This window comes from Bombus terrestris, chromosome 6, assembly GCF_910591885.1.
Source record: "Bombus terrestris chromosome 6, iyBomTerr1.2, whole genome shotgun sequence".
In the NCBI taxonomy this organism is placed as follows: Eukaryota; Metazoa; Arthropoda; class Insecta; order Hymenoptera; family Apidae; genus Bombus; species Bombus terrestris.
In genome coordinates this window covers 7,357,736-7,379,479 of record NC_063274.1, presented here as the reverse complement: position 1 = coordinate 7,379,479, position 21,744 = coordinate 7,357,736, and the positions used below count along the sequence as shown (strand labels likewise).

The 21,744-nt window shown below is 32.5% G+C and overlaps 2 protein-coding genes across 3 annotated transcripts in view; one reads left to right on the top strand and one right to left on the bottom strand.

Annotated features, from left to right (window-relative positions):
• LOC100644438 overlaps window positions 1-21,744 on the top strand; it is a 29,822-nt gene that overhangs the window by 3,602 nt on the left and 4,476 nt on the right. The window contains exons 3-19 of one of the 2 annotated variants that reach the window (XM_012309397.3): window positions 170-457; window positions 958-2,694; window positions 10,297-10,461; window positions 11,968-12,153; window positions 12,252-12,428; window positions 12,703-12,868; window positions 13,094-13,202; window positions 13,378-13,504; window positions 14,480-14,546; window positions 14,611-14,720; window positions 14,802-14,989; window positions 15,125-15,242; window positions 15,327-15,517; window positions 15,606-15,735; window positions 15,815-16,035; window positions 20,251-20,360; window positions 21,501-21,694. In XM_012309397.3, coding sequence (XP_012164787.2) covers window positions 170-457; window positions 958-2,694; window positions 10,297-10,461; window positions 11,968-12,153; window positions 12,252-12,428; window positions 12,703-12,868; window positions 13,094-13,202; window positions 13,378-13,504; window positions 14,480-14,546; window positions 14,611-14,720; window positions 14,802-14,989; window positions 15,125-15,242; window positions 15,327-15,517; window positions 15,606-15,735; window positions 15,815-16,035; window positions 20,251-20,360; window positions 21,501-21,694 — 4,284 coding nt within the window. The remainder of the gene's footprint in view (window positions 1-169; window positions 458-957; window positions 2,695-10,296; window positions 10,462-11,967; window positions 12,154-12,251; window positions 12,429-12,702; window positions 12,869-13,093; window positions 13,203-13,377; window positions 13,505-14,479; window positions 14,547-14,610; window positions 14,721-14,801; window positions 14,990-15,124; window positions 15,243-15,326; window positions 15,518-15,605; window positions 15,736-15,814; window positions 16,036-20,250; window positions 20,361-21,500; window positions 21,695-21,744) is intronic. The other variant, XM_048406840.1, reaches the window with a different exon arrangement.
• On the bottom strand, window positions 4,016-6,661 carry LOC100644556 (carbohydrate sulfotransferase 11). Its single transcript, XM_003396113.3, has 6 exons — window positions 6,118-6,661; window positions 5,853-6,001; window positions 5,343-5,514; window positions 4,648-4,807; window positions 4,357-4,556; window positions 4,016-4,274 (listed from the first exon to the last, which is right to left on the bottom strand). The coding sequence occupies exons 1-6, from the start codon at window positions 6,259-6,261 to the stop codon at window positions 4,047-4,049; spliced, it is 1,053 nt and encodes a 350-aa protein (XP_003396161.2). The 5' UTR covers window positions 6,262-6,661; the 3' UTR covers window positions 4,016-4,046.

Genomic DNA, 21,744 nt, shown 5'->3' with positions numbered 1-21,744 from the left:
TTCCATGTAGTTTTCAAATGGAAATGTTTTGTTTTTATGAATATAAGAGGGACTAGAATTTCTTACATTGTTCTAGAAGAAATTAGAAGTTATATTACTAATTATATAGCAAGAATTATAGAATTAATATGTTCTCAACTGAACGTCTCTTATATGTATTCTTGTACAGGTACGCACCCGAAAATTTCCAAGCGAAGTGGATACCCATTCGACGTTCCTGGAGATATCCGAGAGACTGCGTGATCCAGAATGGGAGGTGCGCCAGCACGCTCTTCGTGTGCTTATAGACGTGTTACCGACTTTGAATGCTGACATCGTGGACAAGGTCATGCAACCAGTGGTACCCGAGCTGGTCAATAATTTGGGTCACTCTGCGCCCGCCGTTCGTAAAGGCGTCTTGGACGCCTTCCGAGTTTTTCTCATTCATAGTCACGACAGAGATAACACTATTAAAAATGTATGAATATTTTCCAATTTCCAATTTTAATACTCATTTCTGTTTATCTTGAAATTTTACGAACTTTTACATTTTCTTTATTAGATTATCGTAAACAACTCAAAAACATTAAGCTGCGTTCATATTGTGTTGTCATACTCATTAGAAGGGAATTATGTATATTAGTAGTACAAATAGAGAACAGTGTACAATACTCGCTCAAGAGGCAGCACATTAATGTATTTTGTTTGCAAGCTATCCACAAGCTCCAATGCGGATACGATCTTTATTTAGTTCATAATTAGTATGTGGATGCTATATAACAATATTAAATTTAATTCCATCCTCTTTTCTCTCTTTACATCAATCATCTTTACCGATTCCAGCTTTCAAAATTTTCGACAAACATGCCAGACAAGTCCGTGATGCGCAAGCAATCCTTGACCTTGTAATCTCCCCACTATCTTTGTATTATCGTGGATCGATGTCTAAATGCAGTTGCATCGACCATTTTCTTGCAGATTCTTCAGGATGGGCTGAACCGTTCGGAGGTACGGGACTCCTTCCAGACTAATGTGACGACCGGTGTGATCTTAAGCGTGCCTTCCTTGCTATTTCCATCGACCAACAGCCCATTGCCCGATCCTCGACTCGTGAAGGACGCGACGATAGCCCTAGCCTCGCGTTTAGCTCAGGTACCGCATCAGGAAGCTGTATTAAAATCGTTAATGAAGATCCGGGACGCAGTTGGCATAGCAGAATTCGAGAGTTACTTGGAGGACTACGACAACAAGCTGAAAAGAAATATTGAAATCTTGTCCAAGATCTACAATGTAAAATCTGCTAAGAAAAGTCCTAAGAAAGATACAGGTGTTAAGAACGTGGAGAAAGTGGAAAATAAAGACTTGGAAGGTAAATGGGAGAACGATAGTGACACTTCCGGTATTGCTGAAGAGGAGGACGAAGTCAATAATACGACTATGCCTGCTGCTAGGATCGTATTAGAAACAGAGATTAAGTTTAACGAGGAAACAGCCATCACTATGACTATTCTTGAAGAAAAAGATGACAGTGAACAGGAGCAGGATGGAGAAGAAGTTGGAATTGATGTGAAAAGCGAAGCTGAAGGGAAGGAAGATCCTAATAAAAGAAAAACGCCCAGAAGAGTTCATTTTGGGGGCGAAATTGTTAAACTAAGAACTCCAGATAGTGATGATACAGAGTCTCTGGAATCTACTCCTAAAACTAAAATTCCACTTCCGGTTTCTCCAGTTACCAAAATGCCCATCACTCGACCTAGACCTTCTTCTCAGCCCTGTAGTCCTCATAGAGAGTCTGGCAAGCCTAGAAGAGCGTCTAGATCCGTTTCTAGTAGCCCCAAAAGAGAAATGTATACGTATAATGCTGATCTGAGTCCTAAGAAGAGTATTCTTACTAGGACTAACAGTCCATTGCTTAGCGGAGCTAAGGCTCTTGAGCAATTGAAGAAGAAGAAAACCGTGAGTAGATCGGAGGATAAAGATGGTAAACATAATATGGACCAGAATGGAGACGTTAAGTGCATGAAGATTATTGAAATGGGTGGGAAAGTGGAAGAAGTTAAGAAGGAAGAGATTAGGTTGGTCCAGAATGCTCAAAATGTCATTTTGGATTTAAATGTAAAGAATAATAATTCTGAAAGTTCTGAAGATGAGATTTTATGGAAGAATGAAAAGCAAGATGTTTCGTTGACAATGGAGCCCGCAATTTCTAAAACCTCAAAATTAGAATCCGACGATTTTGGAGCCCAAAATAAGAAATTAGATGTTAATAGGAAAAGTAATTTAGAAAATAAAACATTCGAAAATGTTCAGAAGAAGAATACAGAAGAGGAAAGTGAATCTTTAAGAAATTGCCAGGAAGTTGATTCTTTCTTTGGTTCTGTGGTGAAGAATAGCGAAATGGAACAGAATTATTCGAGAATAAATCAAGATCAAATTAAGGTGAACGAGAATGAAACTGTGCAGAAAGATTTTACGAAGTTAAGAGGTTGCATAACGAGTAGTTCGAGGAACGATAATGGTGATCGTGAGTCGTTGAGAAATGTTGATTGTGAACGAACGTCGAGGAGTGATCGCGATAAAGGGGGTGCGAGTGTGGCTGAGAAAAGTGGCAATACTATTTATGGAGTTGACAAGATGGAATCTATAGCAGGAGAACCAAGCTGGGAGGAACTTGGACTGGTTGACCAGGAAGTGTTAGAGGATCTGCATAATAAAGTAAGTTTTGCAATAAAGGATTTTATTCGTGCATGTGTATACATATCTTGAATTATTTATCCTGTATGGTGTAGTGATTAAATATAATTTTATAATTAATTTAGAGCATTAGATTTAGTAGAAATTTAGAGAAATAATTTCATTTTTATTTATACTATTAACTTTTATCAAGCATTGGCGGACATACTACTTAAACCTAATAATTTTTATTATTTACATCACGAATTCTCTTTCCTCCACTTACCTAGATACTTAATTGTAATGGAACTAATTATTTCCATCACGAATCAGGTTTCTAGTTTTCTGTATACTAGATACGTATGCACGCGCGAAATTATAGCTGAATTCCTTCGAATCTAGTCAATTCTCTTGTACGTAAGCACATATCAAAACAATGAATGTGCGAATTTCCTCTGTTTCTGTAAAGAAAGACACTAATTTCTAAAATATAGTTTATAGGAATAAAATTTCGCTCATGATTAAAATAATATAATTTTTATAATGAAAATTATTTCACGACCTATCCTGTAAGAAGGATAATAAGAATGGATATCTTTCAAGAGCTTAGAAGAATCGATGCTCAACAAGAACGGCACTCGTAACGTAAGCACTCGACGTTAGTTGCTCATTTACGTGACTTTTATGTTAATCAATGGTCTACGTTAATGGCCTACGGGCCCGTTCTGAATTTTTTATCGATCGATGCATCGAGTATATGCACAGTTGCACGCGAAAGCTATTCGGAAATTCGGGAAAAAAGAGGCGAGGAAAAAATTGGATAAAGAAACAGAGTCGATACACGCATAAGCGATTCTAATTGATGGCGTTTAAATCACGTTACACCACGCGACGAACTTTTGCCGTGGAAATCGATTGACCTAGTTCGGTGTAATGTATCAGAAAGATCTGTCCTAAAGTCGATGGTTCCCCTTTTCGACGAATTAACGGCCAAGGAACGAAAAGCTGACACGCTCTGTAACGACTCGTTGTTATAACAGGAAAATCCTGTGGTATGACGCTTACTTTAGGTATAATCTACCGATCAGATTATATATTAACTGGATTGAGTCAAAGTCATTTCGAATCTTTTTCATTAAAAAATTTATTCCCTTCATTAAAATTCATTACTACTACTATTTACTGTTTAAGCTTGAAAAGTATGAAAAGGCAGTTGTATAAATTTTATAACGTTGATCAAATTCCTCGAAGAAATATTTAATATATAATCAGTTGGTTATGAGAAATAATAGCTAAGTTTTAATTAATGATAACGGGATGGAAAATGGATGGATCAAGGGTAGAAATCATCATTCGGAAGATCTTGTTTTTATAGAAAAATTTATTATGGAATTTTAAGAAGCTGTTGCGTATTGGTAATAGTCATCTGGCGAATAATCGAAAAGCTCGAAATCCAGCTTAAATTTTTCATAAAACTTTTGTACCAGTTCTCTGTTCAACTGACCAAAATATATTTTCGATGCATTCTGATAACCACCACTATGTCGCCATCGTGGTTTAATCACATCTTCAAGATGCAACTTATGGATCGTATAAATCTGATCCTGCCATAATGTTTCTACCTATAAAACGTTATATTTTACGACATTCTGACATATTTGAACATTTCTGTAATGTAATAATAACATCATGCAATTGATCTACCTTCGCAAGAATGTCGTAATCAATTGCACAAGGCGTGCAGTATAAATAATACGGCATCCAATGATCATCTCCATAATTTGCCAAATCAGTGTGAATTAAGTATTGCACAAATTCGCGGAAAGTTGGCTCGATTCCCGCTGGTGGAGGTTCACCGTTTCGTCTGATTACCAGATCTTCTCCAGGCGGTATGAAATTCGCCTCTTAAAAAACGAGAGTGACAAGCCTCGCCATTAACCCAGTGCTCGAGCAAAGAATAACGTACATCACGGTCGATAACTTGTCGTGACTTACCACGGTACTTTTCAACAATCTTGCTGCCGTACTTCCGATAAAAGTGAAGTGTCCCGTGTTCCCTTCCAGCCACAGAGTTTTCCAGCTTATCGCGATATGCGCTCAGCAATCTTTCAAATGGGTGCCTTACTACCAGTAGTTTCTTCGTCGCTCTTAGCGCCTGCGTAAGTTTCATGGGTTTAGTCTCTTTTTACATTGTTGATCACAATTTAAATCACTGAGTTCTGAGAGAGTGAGCGGGATTAAGACCAAGTTTCTGGAATTAATACTGCTGCGGAGTTCGAATTTTTAATTCTGTTTCGTCCCTCGTTCGTTCAATCGTTAATAGATATGAATTGTATTTTCTAATGTTAAGGAAGCTATTCATTATACGAAGTTTGAGCAAAATATGCAGAGATATATTTGATATATTTCACTGGAATTTAATAAAAAAGCAAGATATAAAGGATTTACTAAGGTGTATCTCTGTTGATAATTTACAAGACAAAGTCCTTATCCGTGGTCAGTTAGCGAGACGCGATTATAATAAATAAATATCTATTGTCTTGTATCTATTTATGCCTTAATAGTTACATCTTGTATCTGTTTAACTTTGTTAGTTATATAATTGAGAATTATTGATATACTGTACACATATTAAGCGTGTAATTAGTAAAATTGCGCGAATAGAGGTTCGATGACAGATGGAAGTATACCTCGTCCGCTTCTGGAAACTCGAGTTCCGGTATCGCCTTTCTGGCGATGGTCGATATCTGCTCCTTTCCACTGCTTAACTCCTCCTCCCTCACGTTCATTAGGAGACATAAATTGTAAATCCACGTTGTACTGCCGGCTTTGTAAATTGGACAGTATGAAAGATCGCGTGATCTGCGTGGCAAATAATGTAGATAACGCTGCTAATTGAATGGGTTATTGTTAGAATAATCACAACGATCGATTCTATTTAAACACTACTCTCTTCAATGCGTGAAACGTTCCTCTTCATTACTCATTTGAATTGATCGTGATGTTCATTTTTTAATTTCGTGGAATATGTATTACTACTATTAAATGAAGTAATTGAAAGATTAAGACTTTTAAGCATTATTCAATATAATGTCTTAGGTAAATAAGTAGCAGTTAGAAAATAGCATTTCTAAGTATTGTTTAATATTTTAGTAAGTAATATGTTAAATTAAAATTAATATTTCACTGTATTTACAAACCTGAGAATGTAAAAAACACTATATTGCGGTGCTGGTGGATGTTTAAATGCAGAAGGTTTATCAGGATTCTTGTACGTTCCGAGATTATATTTTTGACACGTGTTTCTTACTGTCAGCAACCGCTTTGAATTCTCCGCATCTGTTGTAATCTAAAATGACCAATTTTGAAGTTGATACGTATTATAGAAACGTAGTAAAATCTTTTCTTTCTATTTTTATTTCGTTTTGACAAATTTGTCTATAATTATTAAATTTATTCACGTACCAGTAATTTCTCCAGATCATTGAACTTCGGTATTTCTCTATTTTCATCTCCCACGAGTAACGATTTTATGATGCAAAGGATCAAGCCACAGCCAATAACATATTTCAAAATTTGGATAGTGATTCTTTTATGATTTCTAAACATGGTGAAGTTTATTCATTCTAAGAATTACTATTAAACTTTAAAGATTATTTCACTCATTGTCATATGATAAAAAAAATTATTAAACACTAAACGCTTTTTGTACACTGTCACGAAGATGATCAAAGATTATTTTTAATGATTGATTAAAAGATTTCTAAAAATATTATGTAAAAATTGCGTGTCATTTCACAGGCGGAAAGAATATTTAAAAGAAGAATGAAGTAAATATTCGTTCTTCCTTCTGGCAAGACGCTGACTGACCGGTTTCGTGTTGTGTTCTGACACTGATGGATCTAGCAACTCTCTAAACCCGTGCCAAGTATCTTTACGTCGAAATTTAAAATTTTACATTGGAATTCTCCAAGCCAATAACATATTTTCCTACATGTTTTATTTAAACGTATAGCAAAATATTGTCTTAACAGTAACATGATTATGTTCAAGATCTAGAGTCACAAAAAAATTCTTATTATCGCAACACAGGTTGCTTAAGCGTTAGTAAATAAAGAAAAATGTATGGTTACGTTGATAAACATTTATTTGCACTAGAATCTAGATTAAAGATATCCGGTGCTATCAAGTAAAGCCGTTCCTGGAGCTAAGTTGAAGGCATTTCAGCACGAAAGAGACTCCGTTGCATACTAATTTGGTTCAGGTATTTCGATGGTCAGATCGATGAGTAGATAAAAAAATATATTCTCGTACCGAAATTAGATCGTGTAACGTTTAAATTCTTTACGGAATTTTACTAGAACAGAGTTAATTATGAAAATTACTTGATTAGAAGGAACCAAAAGTTGTGAATTCTCTTTTTAAATCGTCTTTTACATTCTTATATTTTCACTATTTGAAGATTTTTGTATTTTTGATGATAAGAAAAAAGAAATAGTTTAATGTCTGAGTAATATTTCACGTTGAAAATAGACATAATTTGCAAACTAAAGGTAACATATGTATAAGTAATCTTTGATTTATTCTTTATTATAGGTTGATGTCTTTTAAGTTTTATTAAAAAATGCTAAATGTTTTATTAAAAAGCTAAGAGTAGTTAATTTTGTTATTTTACGATAATACGATATTATTAATTACTTATATGTTAAGTAATACATGTATGTTTTGTGCAATAATCTGTTAATGTCAGTGATTTAAAACTGATACACTCTTAAAAGAGAAAGTAATATAGCTTTACGCGATTATCGATATTGTGAAAAAATGTTGCGCTCCTCGTGACCGTGAAAGTATCTTTCTTTCATTCAGTGGAAGTTCAAGGTCGCTCTATGCCTTTCCATGAATGTCGCGCACTTACATACCGTGTAATAAGAAGTAGAAAAGCAGATAGAATCGTTTAATATCGATTTCATACGTCACATATCTAATACTCAGTGTAAAGTTGCGAGGTTCCTTTTCACACACGAATTAATTATTTATCTAACTTTTGACTTTTTTTATTCGGTTTTCAAATATCATCTTTTTAATAATCGCTCTGACAATGCATAGTAAATACAAAATGAAAATGATACAGTGGAATTTCGTTTATCCGAATATATCGGGAACAAGGCAGTTCGGACAATCGGCAAGTTCCGATAATGGAGTTTACCAGCTATCACAACCAGCTGCTTTTATTAGTTCCGACATAATAGGAGCCGGCGTTCTGATAACTTAAGTCCTAAGATTGAGCAATAATTTCGACTCAGACTTTCAATTGCGTATCACACGTGTACGACTTTAACCCTTTGATTACTGTTAGCGTCTAAAGGCGCTTAAAAAAGTTGCTCTCATGATATACTGTAAGCACCTATAGAAGGTCGGAAAATTTTATCAACTATAAATTCCAGCAGATTTCATTTGAACCAGATGTAAGTGAATGCTAATTCAACAATTACATGTTCCGTTAATCGTATATTATTTAAATATGTTTATTTTATAGTTGTTTTTTGTTATACCCTGAAAAAGGAAAAATTGGGAGAATAAAGAGGTCGGGAAAAGTACACGCAAACATGAAGCAACGAATGATTCATATTCTAATTGTGTGGAAACAAATGACTTCGAATAAATGAATGAATAAATGACATTGGTTTAATGTAGTGGAATTCAGTGTTTTAATTATTTCAATATACTTTCTCAGAAATACGCTTAACAAAAAATTTCGCCTTTCTCGGTGTATGTTGCGACTGAATTCCTGCCTTACGTCTCAAAAACTCAGTCTCCATATTCAAAGGATTAACGAATGAATAATAGGAGCTTAGTTATAAGTTCATATAATTCTATCCTAAACAATAACTTGTTCGTATAAAGGAAATCAGTTTCTATATGTATATATGATCGATTTTTATTTAACATAAAATGATACGTATTTGGAGATAAACACAACAAATTGTCATTTCAAAATAGTCGGCTACTGATATATAATCGCCCCATAATCAGCCTATTCCTGTGAATACGTAAAACAAAACGTTCAATTTTTTACGTTTCAAATCACGATTCTGATTTACAAGTAGTATGTGAATACATCAAATAATACGTTGTTTTTATTGCTCGTTATCGCCTTTTTCCTCGTAAAATTTCTCCAGCGCCCCTAACATCCATAAAGAATCGTAGCATACTACGCGATTAGTTGGATTAATCGCACTTCCACCAAGTATTCCCCTCTCGACGACGTTCCCATCCTCGTGGCAGTGAAACACTGGCTGAATTATGCATGCTGTTTCGTTTTCTACCGGTTGGACGCCATTGAAATAGTCCTTAGGCGTCTGGACGGCGCTAATATGAATATTCTACGGATGAAAAACGAGAGAGATTTCCTTGCGCGCAACATTATGCGCCGCCAAGGGAAACAAGACTCGTGAGTAACAAGAAAATAATCAGGAACGTTGTTGCGTGCAACACGTCGCTTCGCGTCGAAAGTTTCATTTCTGTGTATATGCAAATCTAGGTGGCAATTTCAGAGTTCTACGATGAATCGGATTTTACGGGGAATCTTGAAATTCGTTGCGGCGAAATGCAATTGATGTTATGCTTCGTTTCGATATACCTAAATACGCGTAATCAAGATGCGTTTAAAAGTGTGAGAAAGAAGAATATATTTAAAGAACATGATTATATAGAGTAAAATTCAGACAGAGTATGAAATTAAAAATTGATAACTTCAGGAATTTCAATCATTAATTTAATAATTTAGAAAGAGGGATTAAGATATAAATATCAAATGGGCAGATTTATGTAGTAGTCAAACTTTACGTAGTTCCGCAATCTTCCACAGGTTCAATGGAACTATGTAAAGTCGATAATATTGATCATTTCCGTGTAAATAGAACCGAATCGAAAAGTGAATGCAGATGTTCCAAGTGCATTGCATTCAGACTTGCTGCAACGATCGATAATGTTCACTCGACGACTGCTGATTCTTGACCAACGGATTTGCGTATAGATGATATTTTCCATACGAGCGTTCTGACAACACAAAAGTTAGTTTGTCATTGATGATATAACAAAGAAAAGAGCGGTTCTTCAGGAAAAAATAAGTCAATTATGTCGTCAATAACAGACCATAGACCATATATAGTATATTCATTCTTCACATATAATCAAACATATTAAATTTTTTATCTTATTAGAAGATCAAGTTAGACAAGACGATCAAATAATGTATGACAGAAAGATTCTCATAGTGTCATAAATTAAGAAATATGTGAATCAAATCAATAGGTAAAATATTTCCAACTAGTAAATGTCAAATATAAATGTGCACTATATTCATAAATAGAAATGTAGATGTAAAAATATGAAATGTTTAATATATAAATATTAAAGAAGAAGTAGTGTCTTCTAAATTATTTCTGAAGTAGGATATTTATATAAAATCCTATTCTTTGTTCTTATATTTCCTTCTCGTATTCATTGTTAAAGTGATGTTCTTCGTATTAAAGTAATCCTGTAAGAATTGATAGTAAACAGAGAATTCATTAAATATAAAGAAATAATTAAAGAAATAGACAAGGTTAGATGGAATTATATAAAATGAGAAAACGATTACAGGACGACTGGCGTGCTCGTGTCAGAGGTTTAGAACGAGTAGCGTCCGCCTTGCGAACGTCTTCTGCTCTGATCGCGATAGAACCGCGATTAGGATCTCTTTTGCATGCAGTGCTGGGCTGTGAAAGGAGCTGTCGTGTAGCTGCTGCAGGCTTGGCCGTGGCGAAGGTAACTCGCAAATTTGCTCCCTTAAATCAATCTAACTGCTTTACTCATTCCTATGTATTACTTTCTAATTTAACTGTGGCTCACCAATACATCCTCGTTCTGTTACCTGTACATTCCTGTGAGACAAGTGACTGACATATTTATTCCACGTTTTAGTTTTGAAAGTAATATTTTCCCTCGTGTGTTTAAAGTACTATTACCAACTAAATTTCTAATTCAGAGAACATTAGTTAACATTCTTACTTCTGCGTATATAATATTCATGTCTGGCTAAATTCTTTCTGTAGTGTGTTTTTCTATTATATACATAAACAATAAGTGTCATCCTGCACCTCACGATTTACAAACTCATGGCGATATCATATTATAAAATGCTTTGCGATGCACAAAAGCCATATTTACCAGCATGCATTCTTATATACATACATACATATATTGTAATTTCTTATTAATATCGTACAAAAATAATTGTTAATTTGTACCATCTTTTTCAAGAAAAATGTTAGTTAGTATAATTGTGTGGATGATACACGGGCTAAGTAGATTTATCATAGCAATGTACCGCCACGAGTTGCTTATGTCTGATATAGAACGTCATCTACTACTTATGTGTTCTATGACACTTATATGTTCTGTGATTCGATGACAGTAAATTCATTTAACATCGCTCATACAATACTATGCTTCTATTTAGTTTGTATTGAAAAATTTGAAATTCCCTCATTCTTATTTTATTTTCATTATACTACTTATTATTACAATTATTGTTATCCTTATTTAGAATATCTTAAAAATAACAATGTTTCTAAAAAGTAAATAATAACGAAGTTACAGTTTGAAACTTTTATCATGAACTTTAATATAATTCTGCATTGTTAAGCATTCTTTAAAGTCTACAGTGTACAGGACTTAAAATATCACCTAGGTCACGAGAAAATATTCTACAGTTTGCTTGCTACTTCTGGTCACGTAAACATTGAATGGCACATTGCCATTTGATAAAAATACATCATTTTTGCTTCATAAAATCTGTTTTTTCTTATGAGTGCAAAATAACATTCACACAAAATAAGAAAAAGAAAGAAAAAATTTCCAGGTTACATTACAAGACCTGTTACTTTATATTATTTAATATTTCATTTGCAAATCTAACATTGGTAAAACAATACTTGTGCTAACTATAAAATTCACATTTGTTCTTCTATAATATAGTATGACCTAACAGAGAGCAAATATCGTTAATCAATTTGAAACTACTCCACAGAAATATAAAGTTTTCTTTACATTAAACTACAAACTTGTGCCTATACTAGTAACTAGATCTCCAAGCTTTCTTCACGTCAGTGCTTAAACATTTTAATAATATGCCGCTAAATTCTACTCTTTATGGACATGTGTCATGAAATAAAACCGTTGAATCGAGGTTTATTTTTTTCCAATTTCTTATGCTTCCATCTAAGATTTTTTTTTTATGGGAGAAGGTTTTTAATCATTTGTTGTTATTAGGTAGTCATAGCTGGAGTAAGTGATGAAGCTTTGAGAAAACGTTTGCCACAATTGGCATGGGGTTTAGCGAGACACGGCGGTCCAAGCGCGGCTCAATTGGCCAGGATCACGATGCTTAGGCTCAGACCTGCTCTTCTTCTAGAACAGCTTCTGCAGCCGCAGTGTTTGAATGCAAGAAATGCCAAGGTGAGAATTTTTTGTATTAATTATCTAATTAAACAACATTATATACAGTTCTACAAATTTAATTAATTTCTATCAAATTTTTTTTTTATTCATTACAGACTAGGGAAAATACCTTACAGTTGTTAATTTTCTCGCTGGTAACGTTTCCAAGTACAGAATTCAAAGTGGATGCAGTGGCTAATAAGGTGGCTAAGATGGTGAGAGATCGACGACGCAGGGTACGACAGGCAGCGCTTGATACTTTGGCTGTATTGGCTCAAATCTATGAGTCCGAGGTACGTATTTTATACTGTTCATAAGAGAAACTTTATTTATACTGTATGTACAATGCACAATATCTGAAGAATTTTTAAATTAAATTTTTTCGAGATATTTCTCAATATTCTTATCAAATAGCGTTTGTCTTTGATGGGACGCACGAATTATTCAAAAACTATTGTTATTTGATTTAGTTCCTTTTTTACGTATCTTAAGTGGTGCAATATAAAAATATCCTTTATGTATATAATTAAGGAAACGTTAATATAGAATAATTAATCCTACATTCAGGAGGTATTAGCAGCAGGAAAACGTGCATCAGATGGTCATCATGATGGGGAGGCGATGATGTCTGCTATTAGAGCTCGTCTGGCACGAAAATCTTTGCCTTTAGTCTCTGCTGACGGTCTTGTCATGTATGGTTTGCAAATTTCACCCAACGTTCAAATAGCTACAGGTAAATTATAATTATTTAACATTACCTTCGAATGAAAAATGTTCAAACTTTTACGTAACTTTTACATAACTTTTTATTAAAAGTTACTGCAGAAATAAAATTTATATAGATGATATTTTAAAAGAACAGAATGTAAAATTCCTTTGAATATTCTTTCGATATAGGTATAACATTTAATACATTAATATTGAAAGTTACATGCAAAACTTGATTACATTCGTGTAGGCCCTGATGTCGATTGGATCGTGGCCGGAAGTGGCTCAATCTCACCCAGTATCGGACGTACTAAAGGCCAGGTTATAGCAACGAGGTCAGAAAAGGAAAAACTTGCAAGGTAATTTCCTAAATGATACGAATATAAAGCTAGTATCCATTATTTTCCATTTATGCTTTTTATCATTATCTTTAATATCATCATATATATGATAATCAAATTAGTAACTAATAAAAAATAGTAAGTAATACAAAATTTAGTAAATAATAGAAGATTGTAACTGTATTTTCTTTAGAAACGAAAGTGCAAATTACCGTGAAAACCTATGGAGTGACAGACAAAATTTCGTTGCTCTTGGAATCGGTATGCGTTCTAGGCCAGAACAACCTGTTGTATGGCAAATAATTCCAACACAAAATCAGGTAAAATTTCAATATAAATTTGAACAATAGCAAATAAAATACCATACCTAACAAGTAATTATTAGAATTCTTGGATTATATAGATTTAATTCATTTAATTCATAAGAATAGAATAAGAAGGAATGAGAAACTGAATGTTCTCTCAATCTTTTGCTGTTCTTTCATACCTAAATTCATCTAAATGCATCCATTTATATATCATATGCAATTAGATCAATGGAGAAAAGGAAATCGAGTATTATAATTCATTAATCACATATATGGGAAAAATTGCGATTATTAACAATTTCAATGGGTTTATTAGTAAAACATAAACTAAAAAAAAGAGACTTTAAGCTCGTTGTTGACGTTCACTCGCGTGCCACGAAGTCAACTCCGTTTGTGGAATGTAATTATGTTAAATGGGAGAGGCATAAAATTGTAAATCATGACTTTATTCTGGAACTGCACTTGCAAGAATTTAAATTATGGTGTATAACTGAACGTATCGTTTTACCATTTTATACTTTTTACCAGTATGTTAAATGCCCTATTAACAAATAAAGAAATGGAATTATCATATGTTATACGATATGTGTGTAGATCATGATTCGCGATATCTATATTAACGATTAATCGTTTCACGTTACACTTGTGAATGAATTCAAGACATTGTGTTGAAAATACACATTTTTCTGTTTTTTTATTCGTTTATCGAATAAGTAGATATGAGAAAATTTATTCGTAGTGTTGGGTTATTTTTAATTCCGTGTAGAAGATCGATGAAAAATAATTCCGGTGATGATCGATTGACATTATGTCCCATTTGAATCTTATTGATTTATTAGAGATATTTCAGGTTAGTAGTTTAGGTTGCTGTTAATCAAAAATATGTGGACTATTGTAATAATAGTTATGACATATATAAGCTTATAACAATTGTAATAATTTATTAAATGCTATAATTTCATATAAGTGTATGTATCTTTTTTCCAGAACATACAGTGTGAAGATGAAGTGAATTTGCAAGCAAATCGAAATATAAGCGCAAGTATCCGAAATGGTATGTATTATAATTCCAATCTTTTAATATTAATTATACATGCTAATGGTTTTGATATTTTTAGGTGAAGCTTTCAATGCAGACATAAAGTCTCGAAATCAAACGAAAATTTCAGGAACTACTAAAGAATCTGCGAATTATCGTAATATCATCGAAAATAATTTTGAGAGAAAGGTAAATTTCATAAAAATGTATCGATGCACTGTAGTAATAGTAATTATAATGATTTATATCAATTGGACATATATGTTTCAGGAAAACAACAATAAAACGGAATCTAGAATTCCTGTACTCTATACTCGAGAATGTGTACCAAAGTCTAGTGGCCTCCTAATGGATAAATCGTCTAATTCAGAATTAATGAATGTTAATTTAAAAAGGAGACTAAAGGACAGCACAGAAAACTCTAGCGACTGCGCAAATTCTCAAGAAGAAAATGTTAGGTAGTGTATTTTAATTATTGTGTTTTTTTAATTTATTTAAAGAAATAGAAAAATGCATAAAAATTTAACATCTCTTGAATGAGTTAAACTTTGAATAAGGAAAAAGATTGAACACAATTAACGAAATATAAATAGGAGCTGTGGGACTATGTATCATCAAAGAAGAAGAAATCAGCAAGAAAAAAGTACAAGTATGCATCATGACAATTATCGATCAGTAAAAAATTTGAATAATGCGAATATAGATAGTAATGTAAGTATTTTTGTCAGATACTAGTATTGATGATATCATCTAAAATTATATGTACAACAATTAGCAATGTGATGAATATTTCAGAATATGGATGAACGTACGAATCAAACATTTTCGGACGGTAACTCTAGAATGTATCAAAAGTTTATGGGAAGAGATCGATATTCAAGGAAATCCGATGTCAAGTCTAAATATCCTCGGTCGAGTTCTATTGAAAGCAATCAGCCTTCAGTGTCGAGAAATATTCATCAACAAACATTTGTTATGCATAATATGTAAGTATAATTTATTTTACGAGAATAATAAACAATAATAAATATATATGTAATTTATTTTAGTGAAAATTTAAATTTTATTTTTCAGCTACAATACATCTTCACATCGAGAGGGACGGTTTGTGGATGAAAATTCCTTTCGACCATTACAAACAGCTCCTGCATTAACATATGGGTATAATAAAATTGAAGAAAATAATGATAAAAATGCATCACGGGTACTTATTCATTTTTATCAATATATTTAACATTTGAAGTGGCGATAAGGTACTATTAAATGATATGTTTACATTACAGATGAGATTTTATCGTAAAACGAAAGATGTAGCTGCTCAAAAAATTACGGATGTCGAAGTAATATCATCAGATGCCCAGACTAGTGAATATCTTCCTGCAATATGTCCCGAAACTCCTTACAGAAGAAGATTACGTTCTCTGTCTCCATCCCAATTGTACCGCCATCAACACTTTGTTAGAACAGCTTCTCATGAAGTCCATGCATTGTCCATGTTTGATATGTAAGTAATATTTTTATTAATTCCTTTCGTTTTCAAATTAATACGATTAATAACGTAGAAAATTCCTGGAATATGATTACGATTCGATAATTGTGACTAAAATGTCACCGCGGGTGATACAATATCTTTAGTTTACAATTAACGGTGCAATTTTATGGTGGTGCTATCGATAGCCCCGTATTGCTGTCGCTTTTTCTAGTTACTATCTGTCGCCTTCGGCCCCTTAGACCTTAGCAAATGATTATTTCCATACTCACATGCATGACAAATTACTGGCTATAATAATGCCAGGCGTATCGTGCAAACTTTTATAACTTCTTAACTATGCTTCTGGGAAGGCGACAAATGCAGAGTTTCCGTAGTTTTACTATCATAACCGCATTGTATATATATACATATAATAGCTGCGGGAAAATTTCTTAATGGCATTTCTAAGAACACGACAATTCACTTTTTAAGAGCAGACTTTACAAGGATCATTGAATCGGTGATATCGGCACAAATCTACTCTATTTACATCGATCGATTTCATGGCAGGGTGTTGAATTGAAGGTGACTCACAGTTTTATCCTTTGAATTGTCCTAAAATCGCGGCGCTTCCATTCTTGTGACGTTGTATATCTAGCCTTTCCAAATTTTTAGGTCAGCTAAAGTTCACTGAAAATGAATGATTATAGTATTTCAAAGTGTAGTAAGCTCAGATTATTTATTATTAGACTACGGATATTTATGCAAATTCATATTTTTATAAATATAGTTAAAAAAGTATTATTTTATAAAATGATAATACTTGCTTTGAAATAATTTTGGTAAATTTTAGCAGTTACAATGTTTGATTTTAAGAAAAGCAATTTTATGTTATAGAAAATGAGCAATAATGCATTGAGGAATACATCCTCGTTCTCGTTTCTGTTTCCCTGATTTACGAACGTCGCGTGAGAGGAAAATTGCGATTATATTTCGGTTTGAATAACCACGCCACTAAGTGCTATTTACATAACAATTTCAACTCGTTAAGAAGAAATCTCTGCGAATATTGTGTTGCAATTTAGGGCATGGATACCTGAGAAGTTGAAAATATATGTACACATAGAGTGTTACATATATTGCTAGATCATAAGGTAGATCACATTGGTAGATTAATGTGCCGTGTTGGAATTCAAAAACATTCATGATTTAAATTACGAAAGAATTTCATGTTTCAACATTATGCAAATATGTATTATCACAGATAACCTTTAATACTATTATTAACTTACTAACTTCGAACATAATTATCAAGGATTTATTTATTGAAATAAAAACCCTGTATATAATGTTATATGTATATAATGTATTTAATAGCAAAATAATAATACCAATATTATAATTTAAACAATTGGAGGAAGTGGAAATTTAATTGGAAAAATTAAAAATAAAATGAAAAGGTAATAATTGGTTTACCGGAAAGGTTAATAATTAAAGCAAGAAACAAATTCAATAATTCATAATATAATAACCTTGGCATGATCTTGGGCTTAGTTACGCTACCTTAAAATGTCTGTAAACAGATCAATTTTTACGGCTTCCAGGAATTAAATATAATCAATACAATTGTATTCTTAAAAAAATATTTGAATAGAAAAAATTATATATGAAAAGCACTTAAACCAAAAATATTCTGCAATAGGTGCTGATAACATATTCATACGGGAGAGGTTCGCAATTAGAAAAGGTTAAATTACATAATTATTAGGTCATAAATTCATATAACATTTCCCTATTTCTTTCATAACATATGCAACCATTGGTACGGTCTCAATAGTAAAATAATAAAAGCAAAAAAAATAAAAATAAAAATTGGAAATGCATTGAAAGAAATCAAAAAAAGCAAAACTTATAACACAAAAAGAACAGTCTGAAATGTCATAATATAACACTTGTTCATTTTCACTTTTGACGCCTATACCCTCGTATACGTTTCCACCCCTATGTCTAAGGGGGGTTCTTGCGGTCAGTGTATAGCCATTCAATATGGTATCGCGGGGTTACAAGTGAAACGAGAACCAGAAGGGGAGGTAGGAGTGAAGGGAAGTGGCAGCGGTCAGCGTCGAGACAGCCGACGTTTAACATGGGCACAGTTGTGCGTGTGGCGTTATTTGTCGCGTCGTTAGAATTCCCTTTTTGCCCTCTCTCAATTTTGTTCGTTTTCATTCTTAAAAACCAGAAAAGAAAAATCCATTGAAGGATTTTCATTTTGATAAAATTTGTTAAAGTGATTTCAAAATGATCCGAAGATTAATAGTTCGCGATTATGTGCTCGAGTGTGGTGTAATTTCAGTTTAACAGTTCAGTTTAATTGCCGCGAAACTACAACGATCGATCCGTGCGTGCGCCATAGATCCACATAGTTTTCTTCGTAGCTTTGCTTTTTAAATTTCATTTGGTGATGGTAAAAGTTAAAGAAAGTTAAATTCGATATTTATCTTATCAATTTGTATTAGAAGAGTAGTGTTTTGTTATGGAAATCTGTTGATTTTTTAATTATCTCAATTCTTCTGTATATTTTTTTTTAATAATTTTCTCCCCTTAGAGTGCACGTGCAATTTGGAACTTAAGTTTCTATTTGAAATAAAGCTTCTATTGCTAGAGAAATAGGATACTATAGTTTAATAATATTCTTTGCTTCTATTTAATTAGTTATTTTATTTAATATGTTACTTAATATTATTTCATTTTTTCAATTTAGTACATTTTGTTAATCGTTGTTAATGAGCTCAAAATTTTCCGCTATATAATTATACATATTTGTGTATGCCGTCAAACAAAGAGCGTTCCATAACAGGTTGTTAATCGATCATTCGTTAACCTTAGGAAGATAAACGTGAAATGTAGCAGAAGTTCCAGAATAGCAAATGAAATTTGAATTGCATATTGTCTAGACACGTGAAATTTACTGCTACAAAATATCTTCTAACTTCCGCAATTACAAAAGATATTACTATAAACAGGATATACTTAGTTTATATTGAAAAAATATCGTATTATATTATTATAATTTTCAAAAGACTACTGACTATTATTCCTAAGGTCTCTCATCAGATGTATAGCCGAACAAAGATTATTTATCGATTGTACTGTATAGATTCGATATAATTTATAATTCACTTGTAATACTATTTTCATGGTAGATCAATAATCAGTTTGTAAATATCTCTGCGTTGGTAAATAAATTACGTTCGAAAGGATTGCTTAAAAATGATATCTTTTCAGGATTTGATGTATTTTTTAATTAATAAATGAAGGAATATATAAATTACTATAATTATTACATTACATGATAATGTGATAGCATAGTAATTAGTTAATGTAATACAATCCCTTTTACCATCGTCAAATAGTAAAAAATTAATATAATACTAAATATCCTATAAACATAAAATAATACGCAATTTTCTAAAATTATAAAGATAACTCGAATCATTACAACTATGAAACACAAATAAACTAAAGACATCAGATATATTTGATTAATTGCGCCAAGTGTATAAGAAATACGAGTGAATCGTGAAAGGTAAAGAATGAGACAAGTTAATAGTGCAAAAATAACTTCGATGAACTACGTAAACAGCGCTAGTGTCGTGGCAAGGACTTTCGATCGTGATCGATGAACTATTATCAATCAAAATGATCTTTAAGTACTGTGCTTGGCCTGAAGAAGCCGACAAGGCGACAGTGTTGAAATGCAGAGAGTCGAATTCGATCGAGAAAGATAAGAATTTTAATGAAGAACCTGATAATTCAAGGAGAAAGGAATATAAAATCGCGAACACTATTCTTCGTTATTGCCCCTGCGCCTTTAGATGTAGGCAACCGGTGGATATTGGAAAGGAAGAGGAAGATTCTATCTCGACAATTGTTACCACTGTTAATACCACTCCTGTAATTCCTTTGAGGTTAAATTCGAGTAATGGCACGATGTATGTTTTCAAAACAAATAAATAAAATATTATAATTATGTAGTACATTATAGCTGTATAGTTAATGACTTTTCGATATTCATCAAAATAATGTTTTATGCAGAAAAGATAGCCGTGTTGATACGTATAGAAAAATCTATAGTGTATCACGTAGATTATAATAGTATACGATGAATCGATACAAGTTTTTCTATATCGTTCGTTTTATGAATAAAGAAAAAATAATCAACTTTCGTCGTCGAAAATTTTGTTTCAGAGATAAAGCAGTGAACGAAGAAGAATATAATGAAAAAAATAAACATCATTTTCTACCAGACGACCATTTCGGTGTGAAAACAGTAGATGCAATTGAAACACAATATGAAGGTATTTATAAGGTGTAATAATATTAGATACTAAATAATTAGATAATTAAATAGTTTATAATAAATTTTGATTAGATAATTAAATAACAATTTTTCAATCGAAATTATGAAATAAATTATATGAATGAATTCTTAAGTTTAAACTATATTATAAAATTATTCATCAAGAAATTTCTTATTCGTGAAAAAGTTGAATTTATCATTTTCTTACATCATCTGTAGCCAAACAAATAGATTAGAGCTTGAAAAATGGATTATAAAAATCATTCAAGAATTCAAGTAAACTTTTAAGCATTAAAAGCGATACATAATAACCTGTGGGACCTGCTGGAACGATCGAAAGTCCACGAACTGGAACGCGAGGTTCTTAACCTCGGACGAATGTGTAAAGCTTAGCTAGGATGTAATCAATATTTTGCTCGTAACGTTTAAATTGCCTAAACGAGCAATTTTTTACTAAAAAAAAAAAGAAGTACGGAAAATCTTCTCTCCTTACAAAAAGCAATCAATATTTTTCAGGCGTGAAGTTTGAAATAATCGTAAATAGGCTAAAATAAAAAAAGAAAAAAGGGAGACTAAGTTCCTCTACAGTTTTAGACTTTCAATGCCACTTAAAATACCATTATTGAGCATGGAATAATATCTGGTCTCTTTCTTTCTCATTTTTATTTTTTAGTAATGAACTACTTCGTTTCGAGATATGAATTGAATCGAGGATAAACATATATACAGAATGATTTGAGACATAATTTAGATCGAGATTAGCATAAGATACGCCATCGTGTATGGAAATATCCAGACTGATTCTTGCATGGATAATAAATTTCAGCATTTTTCATTTCATTGCGTGGCACAATATTTGTATATTGTTTTTTTCTTTCAGTCTATATCGTGGTTTAATTCGTATAAATATGAATATTCAGCATATCGATTTTGGTATTTAGATCGGAAGTCAGATAAGTGAGTCCGCGGTCTAGACATTTGCGCGTTAGCTCATTATTATAATTCTATATTATAAACTTAATGATTTTATAAATTCATTTTTTTTTTTATTTTATTCAAAATATTGAATTATATTAACACTTAAATTCTGAAATATGTTATTACTATCTATTATTGAATAGCTTGGTCTACTTTTCAGTGGATGACCAAGAACTTTCATCATCAGACGCCTTAGAAAATAACTACCACCAGGATACCGAACAGGACGTACAAGATACTCAAGATGACAGTGATTCCAGATCGTCTACTCCGGATAGACAAAATGTGGACGCTGCATTTGATATTATCACCGGTCAATCGAGTCCTTCTGGTCGAGACACCGTCGATTTTATTGTAAATATTAACCCTAACAGTATTTCATAGTAACCATTACCTTTTTTAAA